We start from the raw sequence: 18,588 nt of genomic DNA, 5'->3' as shown, positions 1-18,588 counted from the left end.
AGAATTCCATGCCCCCTGTCAGCACAGCAGGTACTGGCCGATGACCAAGGAATGACTGGAGCGAGAGGGTTAGTGGTCTGCTAAGTTCACAGATCTCCCAAACTTTCTGGATGATGTTTGTATCCTTGCTCTTCAGAATAAATTTGCCATCTGAATCGAAATGGAGCCCCCCGAGGGATTTGGACAGGCTGCAGGGAGGAGCAGATGAGATAGCTGGGGCAGGGAGGGGAGTGCAATGGAGCTGCAAGGGAAGGCTCAGACTGCAAGAGATGGCAAACAGCCGACAAAGCGAGGACTCTTGGGTGCCCGGACCTGCAGACAGCACGGTGCAGGGCTCCTGGGGCTGACTTGGCGGTCACTGTCTCACTGTGCTGTTGTTGTTTTGCAGCTGCGATATCCTCGGCGCTGTTCTGTCCTCTGGGCCTGCTGCTGCTCCAGCTGCAGCCCTGACCTTCTGGCAGGAGCTTCTCTCATGACATATTCCTTAGGTTTGCTCATCAACTAAATGGCGTGAGCCATACCCTCCTCACCCCCTGTGACTGGGGAATATCTGTAGGGGGAGGGAGAGAAGAATTTGCAGGAAAAAAAACCAAGGTTTGGGAATTTTTGGTCTGCACTAGCAAAATTCATTTGACGGCTACAGCTGTTTTGCTAACAGGATAGACAAAATTCTGGCTTTTCTGCAACTTTATCAGCTAGAAACAACTGAGAACAGGTAGATGATCTACCTGACCATAACCTTGAAAAAAAAACAATTAAAGAATGTGCCACTGGACTTTAGTTTAAGTAAGCAAGACCCATGGAGGGCAGGAGATGGCGGAGCTGGCACCAGACCACCACAGCTTCTGCCCCCAGGTCTGCTAACGACGTTGCTGCCGCCGCCACAGCCAGAACCGCCCGGCGCCTTGCCGGTAACGCTCTCAGCACAGATGCAGCCCATTTTCTTTGCTTGTGCTGAGCAGAAAACAACAGCGTGGGGCTGGTTCTGTGGGGGCTGCGCTCTGCCAGCCTCCTCTGCTGCAGCACCTCGGCGGCGAGCAACGGGCGCTCCGTTTCTCCTCCTCTGGCTTTTTACGTGGGCAGGCCGGGCAGGGAGGCCATGCAGGGCAGGCCGGGCAGGGCAGGCTGGGCAGGGGAGGCCGGGCAGGCCAGGCCGCGCAGGGCAGGCCGGGCAGGGCAGGGCAGGCCGCGCAGGGGAGGCCGGGCAGGGAAGGCCGCGCAGAGCAGGGCAGGCCAGGCCGGGCAGGGGAGGCCGGGCAGGCCGCGCAGGGCCGGGCAGGCCAGGCCAGGCCGGGCAGGGGAGGCCGGGCAGGCCGCGCAGGGCCGGGCAGGCCAGGCCAGGCCGCGCAGCAGCGCGCAGCGGGCCCACACGCCTCACGCTGCGGCCGCTCAGCGCCTTCTGGGGCGCAGCCGCGCTCACGGCTTAGGGGAGACCACGGGGCCCCTCCAGGGCTCTCCCACGGCCTGGCGAGCGCTGAGCCGCCCCTGCCCCCAGCCTGCGGGAGCCGGGCTGCGCTGGGCCCGCCCGCGGAGCTGGGCCCGGGGCCGACGATCGGCGCTGAGCGGCGGCAGCGCCTGCACGCGCGGCCCCGCGCCGGGGCAACGACCGCGGGTGACCTCCGCCGCGGGGGCGGGGCCTCGCCGCCGTCCGACGGCCGCCTCGGCCAATGGCGCGGCCGCGCGGGTCTTGCGAGACAGAGGCGGGGGGGCGGGGCGGAGGGGAAGGGCCCCGCCCCCCGCCACGAGCGCTCTAAAGGGCCCCGCGTGGCGGCGCGCGGCAGCTGCTGCCGCGCCGCGCGGGGGTCGCCGCGCGCCTGGAGGTAACGGCGCGTGCGTGGGGGCGCGGGGCGGCCCTCGCGCGTGTGGCCCCGCCCTCCCCTCGCGGCCGGGGGCGGTTTGGGCTCACGGGCCCCTCGCGGCGCGGGAAGCGCAGGGCGGGAAAGCGCAGGGCGGGAAAGCCGCGAGCCGTGACGGGCCCGCCCACCCGCGGCCGGGGGAGGGGGAGGGGGCCTGGCGGGGGCCCCTGGGTGTCCCGAGGGGGGGCTGCGGGGCTGGTGCGGGTGCTGAGCCCGGGCCTGAGCCCACCCGTGGGGGTGTGGGGGGGTCGCTCCGTGAATCTGCTCGGTCCAGCAGCCCCCGAGCCCGGCTCCCGTCGTGACGCCCCTTTTGCGAGCGGGCGGCCCGGCCCCACGGAGCCCAGGCGCGTTGAGTTTTCGGTCAGGGACCCACGGCCCGTTTGGGGCCCGGCCGCCCTCAGGGGCGCGGCGCCGTGGGCTGAGGCGCGCGGGTGGCCGGGGCGTGGGGGCCGCCCCATCCCCACCGGCGGCCGTGGCCTGGCCCCGGCGCGGGCGGTCAAATGCCGCCAGGTGAGCGGAACGTTCCGGGATGCTCCGGCACCGGCTGCGCCGCCGGCTCCGGGCTTGGCTGGGCGTCAAGCGGCGACGCGGCCCACGGCAGAACGGCGGGAGAGGCGGCTCTGACGAGCCCCCCGCGCGACCCTGCGCTGCGCGAGGGGGCTGGAGCGGGTGGCACCGAGCGCGGGGAGCTTCAGCCGGCCTGCTGGCGAGTCACGGCGCTCCTCCAGGACGCCGGGATGTTTTAGGTGAATTCCCCAGCAATCTGCGTAAAATTGAGAGTAACGAGCTACGCGGTGGCCTACGTGGCCGAGGAGCCGCGCAGTGCCCGTGCCCCTCGCGCCGGCGCCCTTCTCGGGGCGGGCGAGCCCGGGGCCTGGCTGCCGGCGTGTCGGTCCCTGGGCAGCCTTGCTCAGCCGGGGTTCGGCAGCGCAGTCGAACGTCTGCCTGCGGTCCCCTCGCTCCTCCGAGACCTTTGGCGTGCTGTCCTCCTTCTGGGGGTTGGGGTGGTTTTTCCTCGTGTTCTCCCTGCTCCTGCATCAGGGAATTTCCCGGCGCAGCCGTACGCTGACCCGTGGTCAGTGGCACGGCCCAGGAGCAAACCTTCAGTGCCAGGAAGTTTTTATCGCTGCCCTTTTAGAAATGGAATTTATCGAAAAGAGGAAGAGTGGGTGGCTCAGCTTCTGCTTCCTTGCTTAATAAATCATTAAAGAAAACAAAAAAAAAGGCCAAGTTTCACTTCTGGTGGAAATGTGGAAAAGCAGCAAGATAATGTGGCAATCTCCTAAAGCTGATGTGCGCAGTGAAAATTGGGCCAGATCGGACGTGATGTAGTTACCAGTAAAGAGAAAAGAAACCAGTGACGGGAAGCAAAGTGGGCTGTGCTGGAGAAGGTCACGGTGGCTGCTGAACATACGCAGTAGCTGGAATTTGAGCTGATGTTTTTGAAGCTCTAGGTGTATTTTAAGTAAAGGCGTGTTCAGAGCCTGTTATAAATGAAACCTTCACTCCTGTCCCGTTGACTGTCACGAGTTTGCACGTAGTCGGATGTTTATTTTGGTTTGTCAGTGAAGCTCCGCAGCGGTTTCAATGAAATCGTTCGCCAACTTCCAGTTCTTCTAGGACACGCAGCGCTCCCTCAAAGTGGAAGATGCTTTGTATTTTAAGTGACTTCAGTTGTCGCACAGGCTTAATTAAAAGGGAGGTTTCTTTCAGCAGGTCTTTGTTTGGGTGCGTGTTCTTCGTGTTCCTGGACATCTGCGGTGCATCTCGGGGTGTTAACTCCTCCGGCGGCGGCATGGGGCAGGAGAGGATCGTTCGTGATCCTGCTCACCTCCGGCGAGCTACCGCGAGCGCTAAAGCCTGGCTCTGGCGAGCGCGTCTATGTTCTCCCGTGGCTTGTGCAGCACAGCTGTGCTCGCGGCAGCGCCAGAGGAGGACGGGGCTAGCTGCAGCGCTCAGCAGAGCTAGTGAGAGTGTATCTATTGGCACGGTTTTGTTTCTAACCTGAATTTGTTACATAAAATGCATGACTGACTTGGGATTCCTGTGGCCTGCGTTCGCAAGGAAACTTGCACAACCAGGTCGCATTTCAACTTTCTGTTTCATGGTGCGAGCGTACCTGGGCGCTCCAAAAGTTTGCTGCTGCTTGCGCAGGGAGGTGCTGCTGCTCTCCAGGTGCTGAGAGCCGTGTGGCATTAACCTCTAGATTCTCCTTGAAGAACCCATCCCACTGGATGTGATGGTGACAGCGATGTCCTGCTGTGCCTCCCTGGACTTTCAAGTCGTGCAGCCTCGTGTCCTTGATCTTCGTGCCCACGCTTGGGAACCCAACACCCATTGCCAAGAGACCCTGCTGTTGGGGTTTTGCCCCGTACGGGGGTCTCGGTGAAGAGCACTCGCGCAGCGCAGCGAGGGCAGCACGCAGTTACGGTCTCCACCGTGAAGCGCCTTTTCCCTTTGACTTGCGGGCGAGGCACAAGCCCGCAGCCTACCAGGCGAAACGCTTGCCTGGGCGATGAGACTTCTGCCTTTCTTTGCCCAATGTTTGCAGCCAACCTCTGCCGCCCAAGAGCTTGCCGGGCTGTGCTGCGAGATAGGTGGCGTGAGGACACCTCCACCCTTTCCCTTGAAACTTTCTTGCTGCGTTCGAGAGCAGATGGCGAGGGAAAGGCTGTAATTAGTGCGGAGAGAAAAGCTTCCTTCAGGTACGCAGGGGAGCTTTAAGCTCAGTGTTGTGGGGTGCTGGGAAGGACTGTGGGTACGGTATTGAGAAAGGGGCTCAGGCCTGATGACGGCTTCTGCGGGACGTTCCTCCGCGCCTCGTGCCTCGGACCGGCCTTGAGCAAGAGGGGCCGTGGTGGCACCTCCAGCAGCAGCGTGCGCCCTGGTAACCGGCATGCTCTTCCCTCTGCCACATGTGGGGTTGAGTTCCTCCAGGCTGGGGAGGGAGCTAAACCCAGCTTTCACAGGTCTGGGTGGCTGCTCCTAGCACTGGGCTGCTCTGTAGAGATAATGCTCTTTTTCTTGCAGCTGTCTTGCTGGGGAAAAAAAAAAAAAAATTAATAAAAAAACCCCCTCTCTGGTGTTTCAGCCTAGAGTGGGGTGTTGGGCAACATCTGCTGATTATCTCGGAGCTTCAGAGATGGGATTTTTGGAGACATCCCTTTCTCAGCTGCTTGTGAATGCAACTATTTTTGCACTGTGAATTGTCGCCCGTAGCAGAGCGTGGTGCAAGCAGCAACGTGTCCTTGCGTAGATGAGGAAGCGGAAGGGGGGGGATGCACTTTCCTGGTCTGCCTGCTGCGAATTGTGCCTGGCCGTGGCTTTCCCCACCCGTCAGGGGCAGAAGGCTGCAGCTTGGCTGTGTCGGATTCATTAGATAAAAGGGCTCTTTCCTTTTGCTCCCGTCTGCTGTCGTTCAGAGAAACACGCTCTTCACATTGCCCGCTTTAAATTGCGTCTGTCTAGTGCAGGTACAAAAGAGCATGCTAAAATCCACTTTATAAAAAGATCAGGGATAATGAGATTCATCTCCCATCGGTTAGAAATTCCTTGAAACAATTAAAGCTCAGCCTGTCAAGTCATAAGCATCAAAGGCTTTTGACGAATGTAAACCTTAAATCTTTTGACAAACGCAAACCTTAAATGAAACCAACGTTGCTTTCAGCATTAGAAAACACTGCGTTTCGGCGACAAAACCTCCTAACAACAAAGTACCAAGAGCGGCGTAGCACCCGCCAAAAACACAAAACGGCTGCAAAAGCGCTGAGTTTTTTTTACGAGAACAGGTTAAATCTCCGGGGTGTCGGGGGGCTGTGTCCCCCGAGGGGGACCCCAAAGCCCCGGTGTGCCGGAGGCTGGTGAGCAGGCGCGGGGCCAGAGCTTCCTTAAGAGGCGGCGGTGTGGGGTGACGAGCCGCTTCCAATTGCGAGGCAGGCACCACATGACATAAGATGCTCCAGAGCTGCCTCCTGGGCGCTAGTTTAAAAATAAAGCATATTACACGTCGTCCTTCTTGGCGCTGGTCCGGAGCGGCTGCGGGAGCAGAGGCTGCACAAAGGCGGAGGCGATGCGTTGTGAGGCTGGGCCCGGAGCGCTGCAGTTTGGGAGCTGGGGGGGGCTGAGAGCCGAGCAGGAATGTCGGGCAGAGGGAGTGTAAAATTTAAATTGTGAGGCTCGTGGTGCTTTATCAAAGCTGTAACTGTCACGCTCGTTTTTGGATGTGGGCACGGGTGTATCATCTACTGCTGATAAGGTTTTTCGGATGAAGCGAGCCCGATGCGGGGTGCGCTGTGTCTGCTGTTAGAATTTACCGTATTTCATGCAAATACAGCAGTCTCGAGCCGTGCCTGCTTTGGGATTGCCTCGGTCGGATCGCTACGTCAGTGGAAGCTGATTTTACTATAGCGTTTGATTGTATTTTAATTTTCAAAACTTGTTTTTACAGGGGCAATGCTGTGTGAGTCAGATGCACGTATGGCACTTGCCGAACCAGTCCCCACGGCTTATTTTAATTCGGATCCTCAGGGGAGCTGTGAGGTGTCACTGGATGATGTGCTGCTCAACTCTTCAACTAGGTTTGTGTAACTTAACATTTTATTTTCTCTGTGGTGACCTGTATACATAGCATATAGTTTGTATTCTACCAGCTTTACTTAGATTAATTAAGATTTTTTTGGAAGGAATTTCAAACATTTGTTACAACTTCCAAAATCCGAAAGCTGAATCTACAATCTCGCCCTCTCAAAAGAAAAGGAACAGAATTAAATTTGCTGTACATAGCTACCACACAGAGTACAGAGCTTGAAGTAGTGTTATTTAATATAAACTTAAAGCGCAGGAACGGTAGCATATTCTGCGTAGTCAGAAAGGTCGCCTCTTATAAAGCAACTTTGTGTAATTGTTAATTTTATGTAATTGGGCGGTCACCGATCAAATACTAACAATGTGGAGCAAGTCCTACGTTGTTAGTGAAGTGTTGCTGTGCTGTAAACAGAGGCGTGCCTCTGCAGGGGACAGTCTGTGTGCAGCACTTAACTGATTTTTAGCCAACTCCTGTTAGCCTGTCTGTAAATCGAAGCAGCCTCTTACTAAAGAGCAGATTAGTAATTAAGGAAAACTCTTTACCTAAATTTTTTCAAGCTGCATTGGAATTACATGTAGTAAGGGGAAGGAAAAGATGACTTGATTCACTGTAAGGGAAATAGTAGGGGCTTTTTCGGTCACGTTACCGGGTCATTTGCATGCTTTGATCATAAAAGCTGGTGGTGGAAATGGTGCAGAACTATTGCAACGGAGGATTAATTTGTGCTGAAAAACGTTCTCAATAATGAGGAGGAAATGCGTAGTAGGGAACATCTTGTAATCCCTTTGGGAGGAATAAAAAAGAAAAAAAAAATATTTACTTCCCTCTGGTTCCTGGCTTGCAGGTTAGTTAGGAGAAGCAGTTCTGCTTTTGGACAGTACGTGGGTGTAGCCATGTCAGATCTTCTCTATGCCTTAAACCTTACCATGTGCCCAAAGCAATAACAGTTGACTACCGCCTAAAAATTCAGAGAGAACATAAAACAGAGGGAAATTTTACACTGAAATTCACACAGCGCCTTGTGCTGACTTGTCTTCTCTTTGGTCGAGTAGAAAGGGAAGAAAATGTGGGGCTCGGTGGGAGCCCTGCCTGGATTAGGCTGAGGAGTCTGCGTGGGGCCGGAGCCGCTGCCGCCTGTGCGCAGGTGTGGTCCGATTGTGACAGGCGGGGACGTCAGGGCTTCTGCGCGCCCAGAGCTGCGCCCGCGGAGGGCCGGGCCCTTGTGATGTCAGGGCCCTGCAGCCCTTCTGCCAGACCCAGGAGGCGGTGCTGGGGAGAAACCTCGCACCAAGCATTGCCATGGGGCAACACCTAGCCCTGGCATGAAGAAACAAACCCCTTGGTGGTGGGCTGGAGCGACGGGCCCCGGGGGGCTGTTTGGCAAGGCAAGACGGGAATTTTGGTTCTCTGGAACATAATCTTGGGTCGACTAAAACTTGGCCCTTAGTGCTGTGCTGATGGTAGAGGCAGGGTATGGCCCGGGGTAGGCTGGGGGGTGGGATGTCCTGGGGAGCAGAGCTCAGGGACTCGGACGCTGAATCTCCCGGGGTCTGGTTTCCAGCCTGTGGTCTGAAGTGGGACACGCGACTTGGTTATTCCTTATCCTCATCGCTTACGGCTGTGAGAAAGTCCGTCTTGGAAGGGGATGGAGGAAGAACGCTGTTCTACAAACGTGGGCAGGTGGCGTCTCACCAGATCTTGCAGGGATGATTTTTACTTTTATTAAAAAATAATCCAGCCACCAAGCCAGGAAACATGAAATTATTACTCTACCCTTAAGTGGTTTAGTGGTGGACTTGGTAGTGTTAGGTTAACGGTTGGACTGGATGGTGTTAAAGGTCTTTTCCAACCTAAATGATTCTGTGATGAAAGTAAAAGGGGCAGCTTTCAGCTGGCACCGCAGGACAAGGTCCCGGTGAGGAGCGTGGCTCAAGTAGACGGGGGACGTGCCTGTTTCCATTTCTTCACAAACATCTGGTGGGAGCCGGATGCACTAACTTTATCAGGAATAGCTAAGAACAAGATTTCCTGTTAAATCCATTTCCAGCTCTTCAGCTGGCCTGGCCTTCTGCAGGAGATCTCCGCGGGTTTCCCCACGGGGTGACTCGCGGGGGGATTGCTGTGCTGCGTAGCCGTGAGGCCGCTGGGGCCTCCCCTTCGTTAGACCCCTGTATTGCAGGCAGGAGCTAAGCACCAGATTAAAATTAAAAAATGAATAAACGCACCTGCAGAACATCAGGAACCTCTAATCCTTGTTTGACATCCAAGGACTAATGTAATTGAGCGATGGAGCAAGCACGCCGAAGGCGTTGCTCAGCCAGTGTGCTGAAGCCTATCCCGGGCTAATTGCTTTTGCCTTGCAGAACTGTTGAGGTCCGCAACGTTGAGACAGCTGAAGATAAGACAGAGGGATGTCAGATAGACATGCTGGGCTTCAAAGGTAAGTGGAAAGAATTTTTAGTTACTGTGGTGTGCATAAAATTATTATTGAAATGAGAGAGGAATTTATCAAACCGTAACAATGGAAGAAGAAACTCAAATTGCAGGATGGTCTGCCCTGAAGCCTCTTGAACTTGAACTTTAAAGGACGGATATGCTTCAAGGAGTAAAGTAGGTAGTGTCACTGCCTAATGTTTATCTACCAGGTAATAATGTACTACTTCCAGTCCTCCTTAAAAAAAAAAAAAAAAAAAGCACGGTCTATATGACTGTTGCAGGAAGCTGCCACCTTGGCAGTAACAGAGCTTTAGGGCAGCAAAGCAGGTTAGGGGGGGTGTAAATGGGAAACGTTTAGGAAAATTTTGAAAGCACTTTAGAGGCTTCGTCTGTTAGTCTTGGCCTAAAATACCGGGAGTCGTATGGCAAACTTGCCAAGAATAAAAGGTCAAAAAAGGGGGGTGGGAAGGGGATATATGAGCATTTGCTTTCATGTGTCTGATACTTGTATTTATATTTCTGTTACGGCAGCAAGCCATTTCTAAATATAAGATGCTGAACACTTTTCTTTCAAACCAGCCCCTTCACCTCCTACCTCCAGCATGTGGACAACACGACGAGATGGAGAGGTCAGACTGAGGATGGATGAACAGGGCATAGGCAGTGAGGCACCAAAGACCGTTCATGAGCTATTCCGGGAAGCTGCTAGTAAATACGGTGATTACTATGCCCTCGCATCCAAGAAGGGTGGCCAGTGGATAAAACTAACATATAAGATGTACTATGATGAGTGCTGGAAAGCAGCAAAAAGCTTTCTGAAGGTAAGCTTTTGATGAATTCTGCTCCTCCTTCACGTTCAGTCAATTTAACTGCTGAAATGGCTGTGGTCAGCTATATCTTAAACCTGCACGTTCTCTGAGGGAGGCTTAAAGTGACAGGGAGATACCTGAGCATGCAGTGAACAGCTCGGTAATTACTGCAGCATTTTTGTTTGAATTTCTTGCAAGTTGCTTCCACATTCAACTAACAAAAAGTGCGTAAGGAAACATTTAAAGAGAGGTGTTTGAGGTGTATGTCAAACCTGGACGACACCCTTTATGAGGCATGTCAATTTTAATCTCTCTTAAGAAAAAACTTGAAAGGATGCGTATGAATCAGACTTAAATGTCCAAACTGGCTGAGCCTTTTGCCTGTGCTGTTGGGACTTAAGACACTCGGAGAGAGAAACCAACACTACATGTACTTACTGTTATCATCATAAAGTCGTATTTCTTGAAGTTAAGGCCACTCTGTTTTTACTCCTATGGTGGGATCTTCCAGTCTACATAGTTCCACTCTGGGACAAAACCAGTGAATGGCTGAAGGAGATTTAAAGACTGGGACTTCAACACCTGGAATTTCATAGCAAAATGCCTCTGACTGTCATTGGAGCTTGGTGCTCTTGTCATTATTGATATCTAACATATCTAACCTGTACTAAGTGACTAAATGTCTCAGTAGGTGTTGTCTAACTTAACCTCTTGCCTTCTCATTCCCAGCCCAAAGGGAACCGATAACTATCTCTATCTATCTCGGTTTTATAATACTTTTAGCGTCAGTGAGCTGGTTGTACCGAGCGCAGACCTAAGTGAATCCTTTTTTTTCCTGCCTACTGATAAAGCGGGACAGTGTCTGATGTGAAACTTAACTGGTTCCGTATTAGCTCTTGGGAAGCTTTTCAATGTGAATTACCGTGTATAATAGCATGAACTTTTCCCTTGACATTGTGCTTGCAGCAGAGATCTGTAAATTAACTCTAAGCATTCTTCAGAGGAAAACCAAGATTGCTGTAGTCTCATCTCTTGTTTACAGCTGGGACTGGAGCGTTTTCATGGAGTGTGCATCTTGGGATTTAATTCTGCAGAGTGGTTTATTGCTGACATCGGAGCTATCCTTGCAGGGTAAGAATGAGTGTTGTCTCTTGACATGCATTTTGCTTTAGCATTCAGATAGTAATTTCAGTATTCATGTGAGAAGCAGTTTCTGATTAAAAAAACACAACAAAACCAACTGCTTATATTGGGATTTAATGAAGATAGTTAGAACCTAACCTCTCTCGTTACTTCATTATGAATTAATGAGACAAAAATTAGTTGGGTTTTTGTGGTGTTTGGTTTTTTTTTTAGACAGGTACATCTTTCAAAATAAGATGAACAGTAGGTTAATCCAAAAGCATGCTTACTTACACTGTCATTAATAATATGATGGGAAATGCCAGAGAATCACAGCACTGGATTTTGATAGCCGCCTTCCTCCTGAGACATTTTGGTCCCTTGCACCATTCTGACGTTTCCCATGCCCCAGAACAGAGCCTTTGCTCTTGGAATTAAGCCTTCCACTTTTTGTTGTTGTTTTATCAGATATTCTTCTTAAAGTTTTTCCTCTGTTAAAGTTTGAAATGGTCTGAATTTTGCCAACAACTGTGCTTATCTTCTAATTGTGTATTTTGCTTTTCTGTTTTGTTTTTTTCCTTTTCTTTTGTAGTGGATTTGCTGTTGGTATCTACACTACAAACTCTCCTGAGGCCTGTCATTATGTAGCAGACAACTGCAGTGCTAATGTTCTGGTTGTGGAAAACCATAAACAGCTGCAGAAAATCTTAGAAGTAAATATACTTTTTAAATGGCTGGGGGCTACAGCATCCTATTGACAGATGTGGGAGGGTAATACCTGAGGGAAACGCTGGCGCTGAACGCAGAGGCCAACAGATCGAGCCTACTTGCTGCGCTCCCTGCTCAAGCCAGATGAGTAGTCACTAGTGCTAAATCTCACGAGAGGTGAAATGGTGGTTCCACAGCTTAGCGAAGCCTCGAGCTTAAAATATGAGAAAACAAAATGAACAATTGAGCATCCCCTAGGTTGTCTGGCAACACCCCGGTCCAAATGATCACTGTCTCTTGTGAGGCTTCTCTCTTCTCTTTCAATAACACAGATGAGATTCTCTTAGCTTTACTTAAAACGGCAAGTCGCAGCAGCATGTTAAGTGGTGGGTTACTTAGGCTTAAAAGGGACAGGCAGGATTTGCTCCTTCTCACCAATCTCCCTTCCTAACACAGATTCAGCATCAACTACCTCATCTGAAAGCTATTATCCAGTATGGGGAAGAGCTAAAAGAGAAGAGACCAAATCTGTACTCTGTAAGTACTGGGCATCGTAATGGCTTGTAAATACCGGCTGTGTTTCGCTGGTGGCTTGCCAGCAACCATCACCTTCCACGGGACTGTCATCATGTGAGCTGATGTTGGTTTCAGTGGGGGATTGCTTGCCTTGCTGAAGCAGTAGATGCCTACTGTTGTTCAAACCTCGATAATCCACGTTGTAAGGGAGGGTGTTAGCGTGCTGATCTCTGCAAGGCAGCCTCGGGTCCCACACTTGCTCCTGCTCAGCACTCCCAGTGAATGCCAGGGTTGCTACAGAGCTGGTAAGCTGCCTCAGGGTGGATCCGTCTCCTTTTCTGCTTCTCGCCATGCCTCTTGTGGCAGGCAGAGAACATCGTGGGGCTGACAGCGCATATTTACAACCTTTTCAGATTCTGCCAGAGCTTTGGACATAGGGAACAGTTTCCTTCTCTTCATGTGTAGCAAAGGGTTTAGTTTCACATGTGAATGATAGCCTACAAAGTGATTGAGCTCTTCTCTTACATACACAGTGGAGTGAGTTCATGGACCTTGGCAAAGATGTTCCAGATACTCAGCTCCGTGAAATCATTGAGTCGCAGAAGCCTAACCAGTGCTGTACATTAATATATACCTCAGGGACAACCGGACAGCCAAAGGGAGTAATGCTCAGTCATGACAACGTAAGTATCTCTTTGTTCAAATGCCCATTCTGTGACCTTAGGTGGGTGCTGAGGGAGGGTAGAGATCAGCTGAAAAACATGCCCCACGATCACAGGAAGTCATAGACTTGTTTTGTGAGCTGCGTGTTCTGTGTTGGGCCTGCTCGGAAGAGCTGTCACTTAATACTGACGTGGGTTCTTGTTACAGTTGACGTGGACGGCATCGGCGGCAGGGCGCTTCATAATGCTGTCAGATGCTAAAGAAAAGCAGGAACTGGTGGTCAGCTATCTGCCCCTCAGTCATATTGCTGCACAGATGTCGGATATTTGGTCGGCGATGACGTTCGGTGTACAAGTTTTCTTTGCTCAACCAGATGCATTAAAGGTAAAAACGTAAGAAAATAAAAATCCTACACCCATCCACCTGCTTGTAGCTGGGGTGGGTGCTTTAAAATGAATGTGGCTGACAGGATTCTGAAAGCTGTGCTAGCTCGGTTTATTTGTGTAGCGTTTAAGGAGCAACTGTTCCTGTTTAAGGGTCTGTTGGTTTGACAAATATAGCTGCTCTGACCTTTGCCTTCGACTATTGCAAGCTAGGGTGAGCTGACCAAGCACTTCACAACCAGGAGCTGCTTGGTGTCTCACCTGACACCAGTTCTCTGCCCCCGCAGCTTGCTTGAGCAACGGCTTTGTATTTGCTCTGTCCACATTGCAAAATGCCACCACCATTAAATCTGTGCCCTGAGAACGATTCTTCTCTTGGCGCTGTGTCAGCGCTGGCACTGAAAGCATCGATCCTTGCTGTCTTCTCAAAACCACTGTGGCATTTGAATGCTCCTGAGGTTCCTTTCTCTTGGTGGCACTGCAGCTGAAAATGAGCAATTCCTCAAAATTGATGGCAGAGTCCTAAGCTTCGGCTAGCGACCAGTGCTGACCTGAACTCTACAGTGAAGCGCTTTTGAAAGCTGTATTAAATTCTGCTTTGCGCAGGGCACCTTGGTAGACACACTGCGGGAAGTGAGACCAACTGCCTTTTTGGGAGTTCCTCGTGTCTGGGAAAAAATGGAAGAAAAAATGAAATCCATAGGTGCAAAATCGTCAGCACTCAGAAGAAAAGTGGCATCATGGGCCAAGGGAGTTGGGTTGCAGACAAATCTGAAGCGGATGAATGGGTAAATATGAACTACACTCAAGGGATGTAATGAATATTAGGAGAACTCTATTATTGGATCAGGAATTATATCCCATGCAACAGGCCAGACTTGGGAACAGTAAAAGCCAAATGTAGTGCTTGGACCAGAGGGTGAGCAGCAAGGGCTGGAGGGGGAAATAATTTTTTACTGAATAAACTAAAATAGGAGGAAGATGAAAGGAGGAAGGGAGAGAAGTTCTCCTTCGTGACTGAGATCTTGTAACCATTTTTCTCCTACAGATATTCTGAAGTCCCCGTGAACTTCCGCTTAGCCAGGCACTTGGTGTACAAGAAAGTGCGAAAAGCCATTGGGCTGGACCGATGCACAAAGTGCTACACGGGGGCTGCTCCCATTACCAGAGAGACGCTGGAATTTTTTTTAAGTCTGAATATTCCTGTGTTTGAGCTGTACGGCATGAGCGAGAGCTCTGGGCCTCACACGATCTCTCTACCTCACGCGTTCAAGCTCACCAGGTAAACGTCCTTCTGTGAGCAGAGCACTGCTGGCTGGAAGGAAGAGCTGCTTTAAGGTTTCTCCTGCATCTGGCACGTCCATCTTGCCTGATGCAGCTCATCCCCAGAGTCTTGCTGCCAGTGAAAAGTCGCTAGGGAGCCAGTTCCTTTGGCCACGTCTTGCAGATGAAGAGATCTGCCAAGGGCAACAGCAGTGTTACTTAAATTTAATTTGACCTGGATTCTCTAGGCACTGTGGAGGAAGCAAAGGGATTGATGGGAAGAAGGAAGAATTAGTAACTCTAGCCTACAGTTCCCTTTAATGTCAAATGAATAAATGCAGGAAGACTGTGCTGTTGCTTGGAATGGCTTGTTCAGTCCCCGTGGGTTCAGTCTGCAGAGTAAATACCACCATCAGTAAAAGTTTGCTGCCAAGGACATAAATCTTCTAATTCAAAGCTCAGGTGTTTGAGAACAATGAGTGGAAAACACCAGGTGTGTGAGCACTGATCTCTCTGCAATAACAACTTTTTTGGTAGTTCCCCTTACATAAGCAGATGCCTTTTAAGTTTATAAGTTCCTTGCTGAAGCAGTCGTCGTAAAAAGCTGGCTTTGTTCAAACACTTTAGCTTGAGACGGTACTGCTATAATTTCACTCTGCTGCTCAGCTATTGAATTTAAAAAAAAAAAATGCCATGGGTTTGTGTTTGTGTTCTTTTTAAGCTGTGGAAAGGAAGTCACAGGCTGCCAGACGCTGATTCATAAGCCAGATAGAGATGGCAACGGGGAGATCTGCTTCTCGGGAAGGCACATCTTCATGGGCTATTTGAACATGGAAGAAAAAACCAAAGAGGCAATTGATGAAGATGGCTGGCTGCACTCGGGTGACCTTGGCAAGCACGATAAAGATGGATTCCTCTACATCACCGGCAGAATTAAAGGTAACGTGTCCCCTCGCTTTGTCTTGAGGTTACGCAGTATTATGATACAACGTGTTCGGACTCTGCTAGTTATGTGGTTGTGGCTTGCACAGAACAGTATTTAAATACCTCTCCTTCTGAAGTTTTTGATATTCATATGGCTGCAGCGTGTCCTGCCACTGAGCACATGGCAGGGTGTGTGGTGAGGGGTGACCTCTGAAACCACCGTGTGTTTGCAGAGCAAGGAAGAAATCCTCTGATCTCAGAAGCAGTAGTTAATGCTTTGTTGGCTTGTTTTATGGTGCTGGACCTGTCCAGGTCCCTCCAGTTTCAGCCAGCTTTGCTAGGTAACCTCTGAGAGAAAACAATAGCTTAACACTGTGTGAAAACGGCTTGCAGCAATGCCGTTCTTGGGACACCACTTTGACCAAGCCCAAACAAATCCAATTTTACGCAAGACTTCAATCATCAAAAAGAGATAAGTGGTCACGCAAAGGGGCTGCTTTAAGAAATCTATAAAAGACAGCCAAGAAAGGCAGGCTCTCCTCTGCTGTGTGTCACACTGCATAACTTCAAACAGCTCTGCAGTGTTTGCCTTTGAAGTATTTGCCTCAGCAAATTTTGTACTTAAGTTTCTGAACAACTTGGGTACAAACTTACATGCCTTAGTCCAAAGTGAGCGTGGCAGGGCACTGAGGTGCTCGTACGCCACACCCCATGTTCCCGAACTGCAAACACCTCTGGAGCATCAAAGCAGCTTTTGCAATGCCCTTTGCATGCACGCCTCAGTCTCGTCTCTCCTCGCCTGACTGGCGTCCTTCTGGTTTGCTGCCTTCTCCAGATGTTGGGACACAGACTGGCTATTGGATCCAGTAGGCACAAAGGAGCTCTAAAGTCATTTCAGATTGTGAAGGAAGGGGGGGAAAAAGCTCTAAGCAATTAATCAAGATTTGACTGTTTTCCAGAGCTCATCATCACTGCGGGAGGTGAGAACGTTCCTCCCGTTCCAATCGAGGATGCTGTGAAAGATGCTGTTCCCATCATCAGCAATGCAATGTTGGTTGGAGACAAAGCAAAATTCCTTGCTATGCTTCTAACGCTAAAGGTAATGGAAAACAGGATGGGAATTCACCTGTGTTGCTAAATGTTTAATTCCAGTGAGGAAGATAATTGTTACACACTTTCACGGTGTCTTTTAGAGACAGGAGGCTACTTGTTGTAGCTGTGTTGCAAACAGCAGTTGTAACTGTACAGAAGAACAAGCATTGCTACTTGATCAGACGATCGGGTGGTTCTGTTGTTCAGGGCAGCTGGTTCTCTCTGTACCACGTAGGGCAGAAAGCAACAGAAGTAAAAGACCTAAAAGTGAGACTGAAAAAAGAAACCCTTCTGCTTTCTTACCCACTTTTCAGTATCTCCCAGAGCAGTCCGGACAGTAACAAGCTGCCAGTGATTTCTTTTTAAGGCACTGGCTTTAAACGCCACAGTGACGCATCTGTGGTGGCCCACACTGACTTCTGTCCAGAGACCCTGCAGGCTGCTGGTTTCCCAGGGCGGTGCTGATCGCTCATTAGCGAGACGACCGCCGACCTCCTCGCCCTTGTGCAAGGAATGCCGAGCCGGGCCCTGGAGGTAGTGGTGCCGCACGGGTTGACTTCCAGCAGACTGTTATGCTGCTGTGGGATGCAGGGAAGTAAAGCTGTGGCCCAGAAAAAAAGGTCCAGAAAACAAAAGGGATCAACTTAGGGTAGCACAGGAGGAATTTGGAAGATGAGCTCCGTACCCAGCTTGCTCCTTGGTATGGACAGGCTGTGGAGTATGCAGAGAGCTGAAGGGGTTTGCTCTGCATTTTGCCTCAGTGAGTTCTTGTCTGAGGCAGTGGCTGGCATCAAGCAAAGTATAAAATCACAGTGGTTGATTAATTGGACAATTGGTACCGTGGTGGGGAAGGAGATGGGGCAGCTTCCCATGGCCGTAAGCTTATTAGCATGAAGGGACTCGGTGGTTAGCAGCATGGAGTTACCTGTTCTCACTTGTGTTGCAGTGCAAGGTAGATGTAGAAACTGGCGAGCCAGGAGATGATCTCACTCCAGAAGCTATTGAGTACTGTCAGAAACTGGGCAGCAAGGCGACAAAAGTCTCCGAAATCATCAGCAGCAAAGACAAGGCTATCTACGCGGCTATCCAGAAGGGAATTGCGGCAGTCAACGAGGGAGCTGTCTCCAATGCTCAGAAAGTCCAGAAGTGGGTCCTTCTGGAGAAGGACTTTTCTGTCTTTGGTGGGGAGCTTGGTGAGTGGTGGGTGGGGCGTTTGGGGTTACCCCCTCACCCCTTCCTTGGAGGCAGAGCAGACAACACAACCAGGACCCCCAATACACAGAGCTACCCACCACCTTTCGCTGTGGCTTTTCCATGTCAGTTTTGGGAAGGGTGGGATGAATTCCCACCTCTGCCCAGCAGAACTGAGCTGAGCAGTGCGGACCCTTGGTTCTGCGTTGTCTGTTGTGGGATGGTTGTGCTGCTTCTATTCACGGGGGAAGGAAGGGAGAGATTTTTCATTAATCGCAAAGAGAAATTTAGAAGTCAACGTCTGTTCATGCGTTCTGAATCTTCCTCCCGGCTTGCTTCACTCTAATATTGATTTGTGTCTCAAAATGGTCACCATTAAAACCTTGTGCTGTATTTTTTTTTCTTTCCACAGGCCCAACAATGAAGCTGAAGAGACCAGTGGTGGCACAGAAGTACAAAGACCAAATCGCTCAGTTTTACGCAGATGTGGATACACCGACTGCAACAGAGAACGCCCTTCGGCAGTAGCGTGGAGGCTTTGTGCTGTGGACTGAAGCAAGCCCGGAGGACGATCCCCCAGCTCCTTGGGAAGGATTCCCTGGGTTCAGTTGAAATAAATGCGGCTCGGTCATCAGGCAGCCCCTCTGAATCGCTTCACTGTACATTTTTTGGCCCTCGTACTGCAGTGTGTTGAGCGTGTTTGTGCCCAGTGTTTTCCTGTGTCTGTGTTCTAACGCAGAGATATTCCCAAATGTCTCTGCTTCGTATTTTTTGTCTTTCCATTTTTGTAAGGGCAATACGATGTTTACCTTAAATCTGTATTCTATATTATGTTTTAACCAAAGTTTTCTTTTCCTGAGCTTGAATGTAAAACAATCAGGAGCTGCACTTCTCCTGCTGAGGGAGAAAGGCAGATTTCTTTTTATAGCGGTGTATTTCACCCCCCCGATGCACGTTTAAACTGCATGCTGATGACATCCAAATTATTTTAAATCTGTTTTCTGTTAAAGATGATGAATGCTGTGTGACTACACACACTG

At 50.8% G+C, this 18,588-nt stretch overlaps 1 protein-coding gene across 1 annotated transcript; it reads left to right on the top strand.

Moving 5' to 3' along the window:
• Positions 1-6,301: 6,301 nt before the first annotated feature.
• Positions 6,302-18,109, top strand: ACSBG2 (acyl-CoA synthetase bubblegum family member 2). The gene is made up of 14 exons (XM_009485731.2): positions 6,302-6,433; positions 8,805-8,881; positions 9,457-9,698; positions 10,729-10,817; positions 11,401-11,521; positions 11,973-12,053; positions 12,566-12,715; positions 12,903-13,079; positions 13,685-13,866; positions 14,127-14,360; positions 15,063-15,280; positions 16,225-16,364; positions 17,304-17,550; positions 17,961-18,109. Exons 1-14 carry the CDS (start codon positions 6,309-6,311, stop codon positions 18,074-18,076), a joined length of 2,199 nt encoding a protein of 732 aa, XP_009484006.2. The 5' UTR covers positions 6,302-6,308; the 3' UTR covers positions 18,077-18,109.
• Positions 18,110-18,588: the final 479 nt, after the last annotated feature.

This window comes from Pelecanus crispus, chromosome 20, assembly GCF_030463565.1.
Source record: "Pelecanus crispus isolate bPelCri1 chromosome 20, bPelCri1.pri, whole genome shotgun sequence".
Classification (NCBI taxonomy): domain Eukaryota; kingdom Metazoa; phylum Chordata; class Aves; order Pelecaniformes; family Pelecanidae; genus Pelecanus; species Pelecanus crispus.
This window is presented reverse-complemented; position numbering and strand designations above follow the sequence as displayed.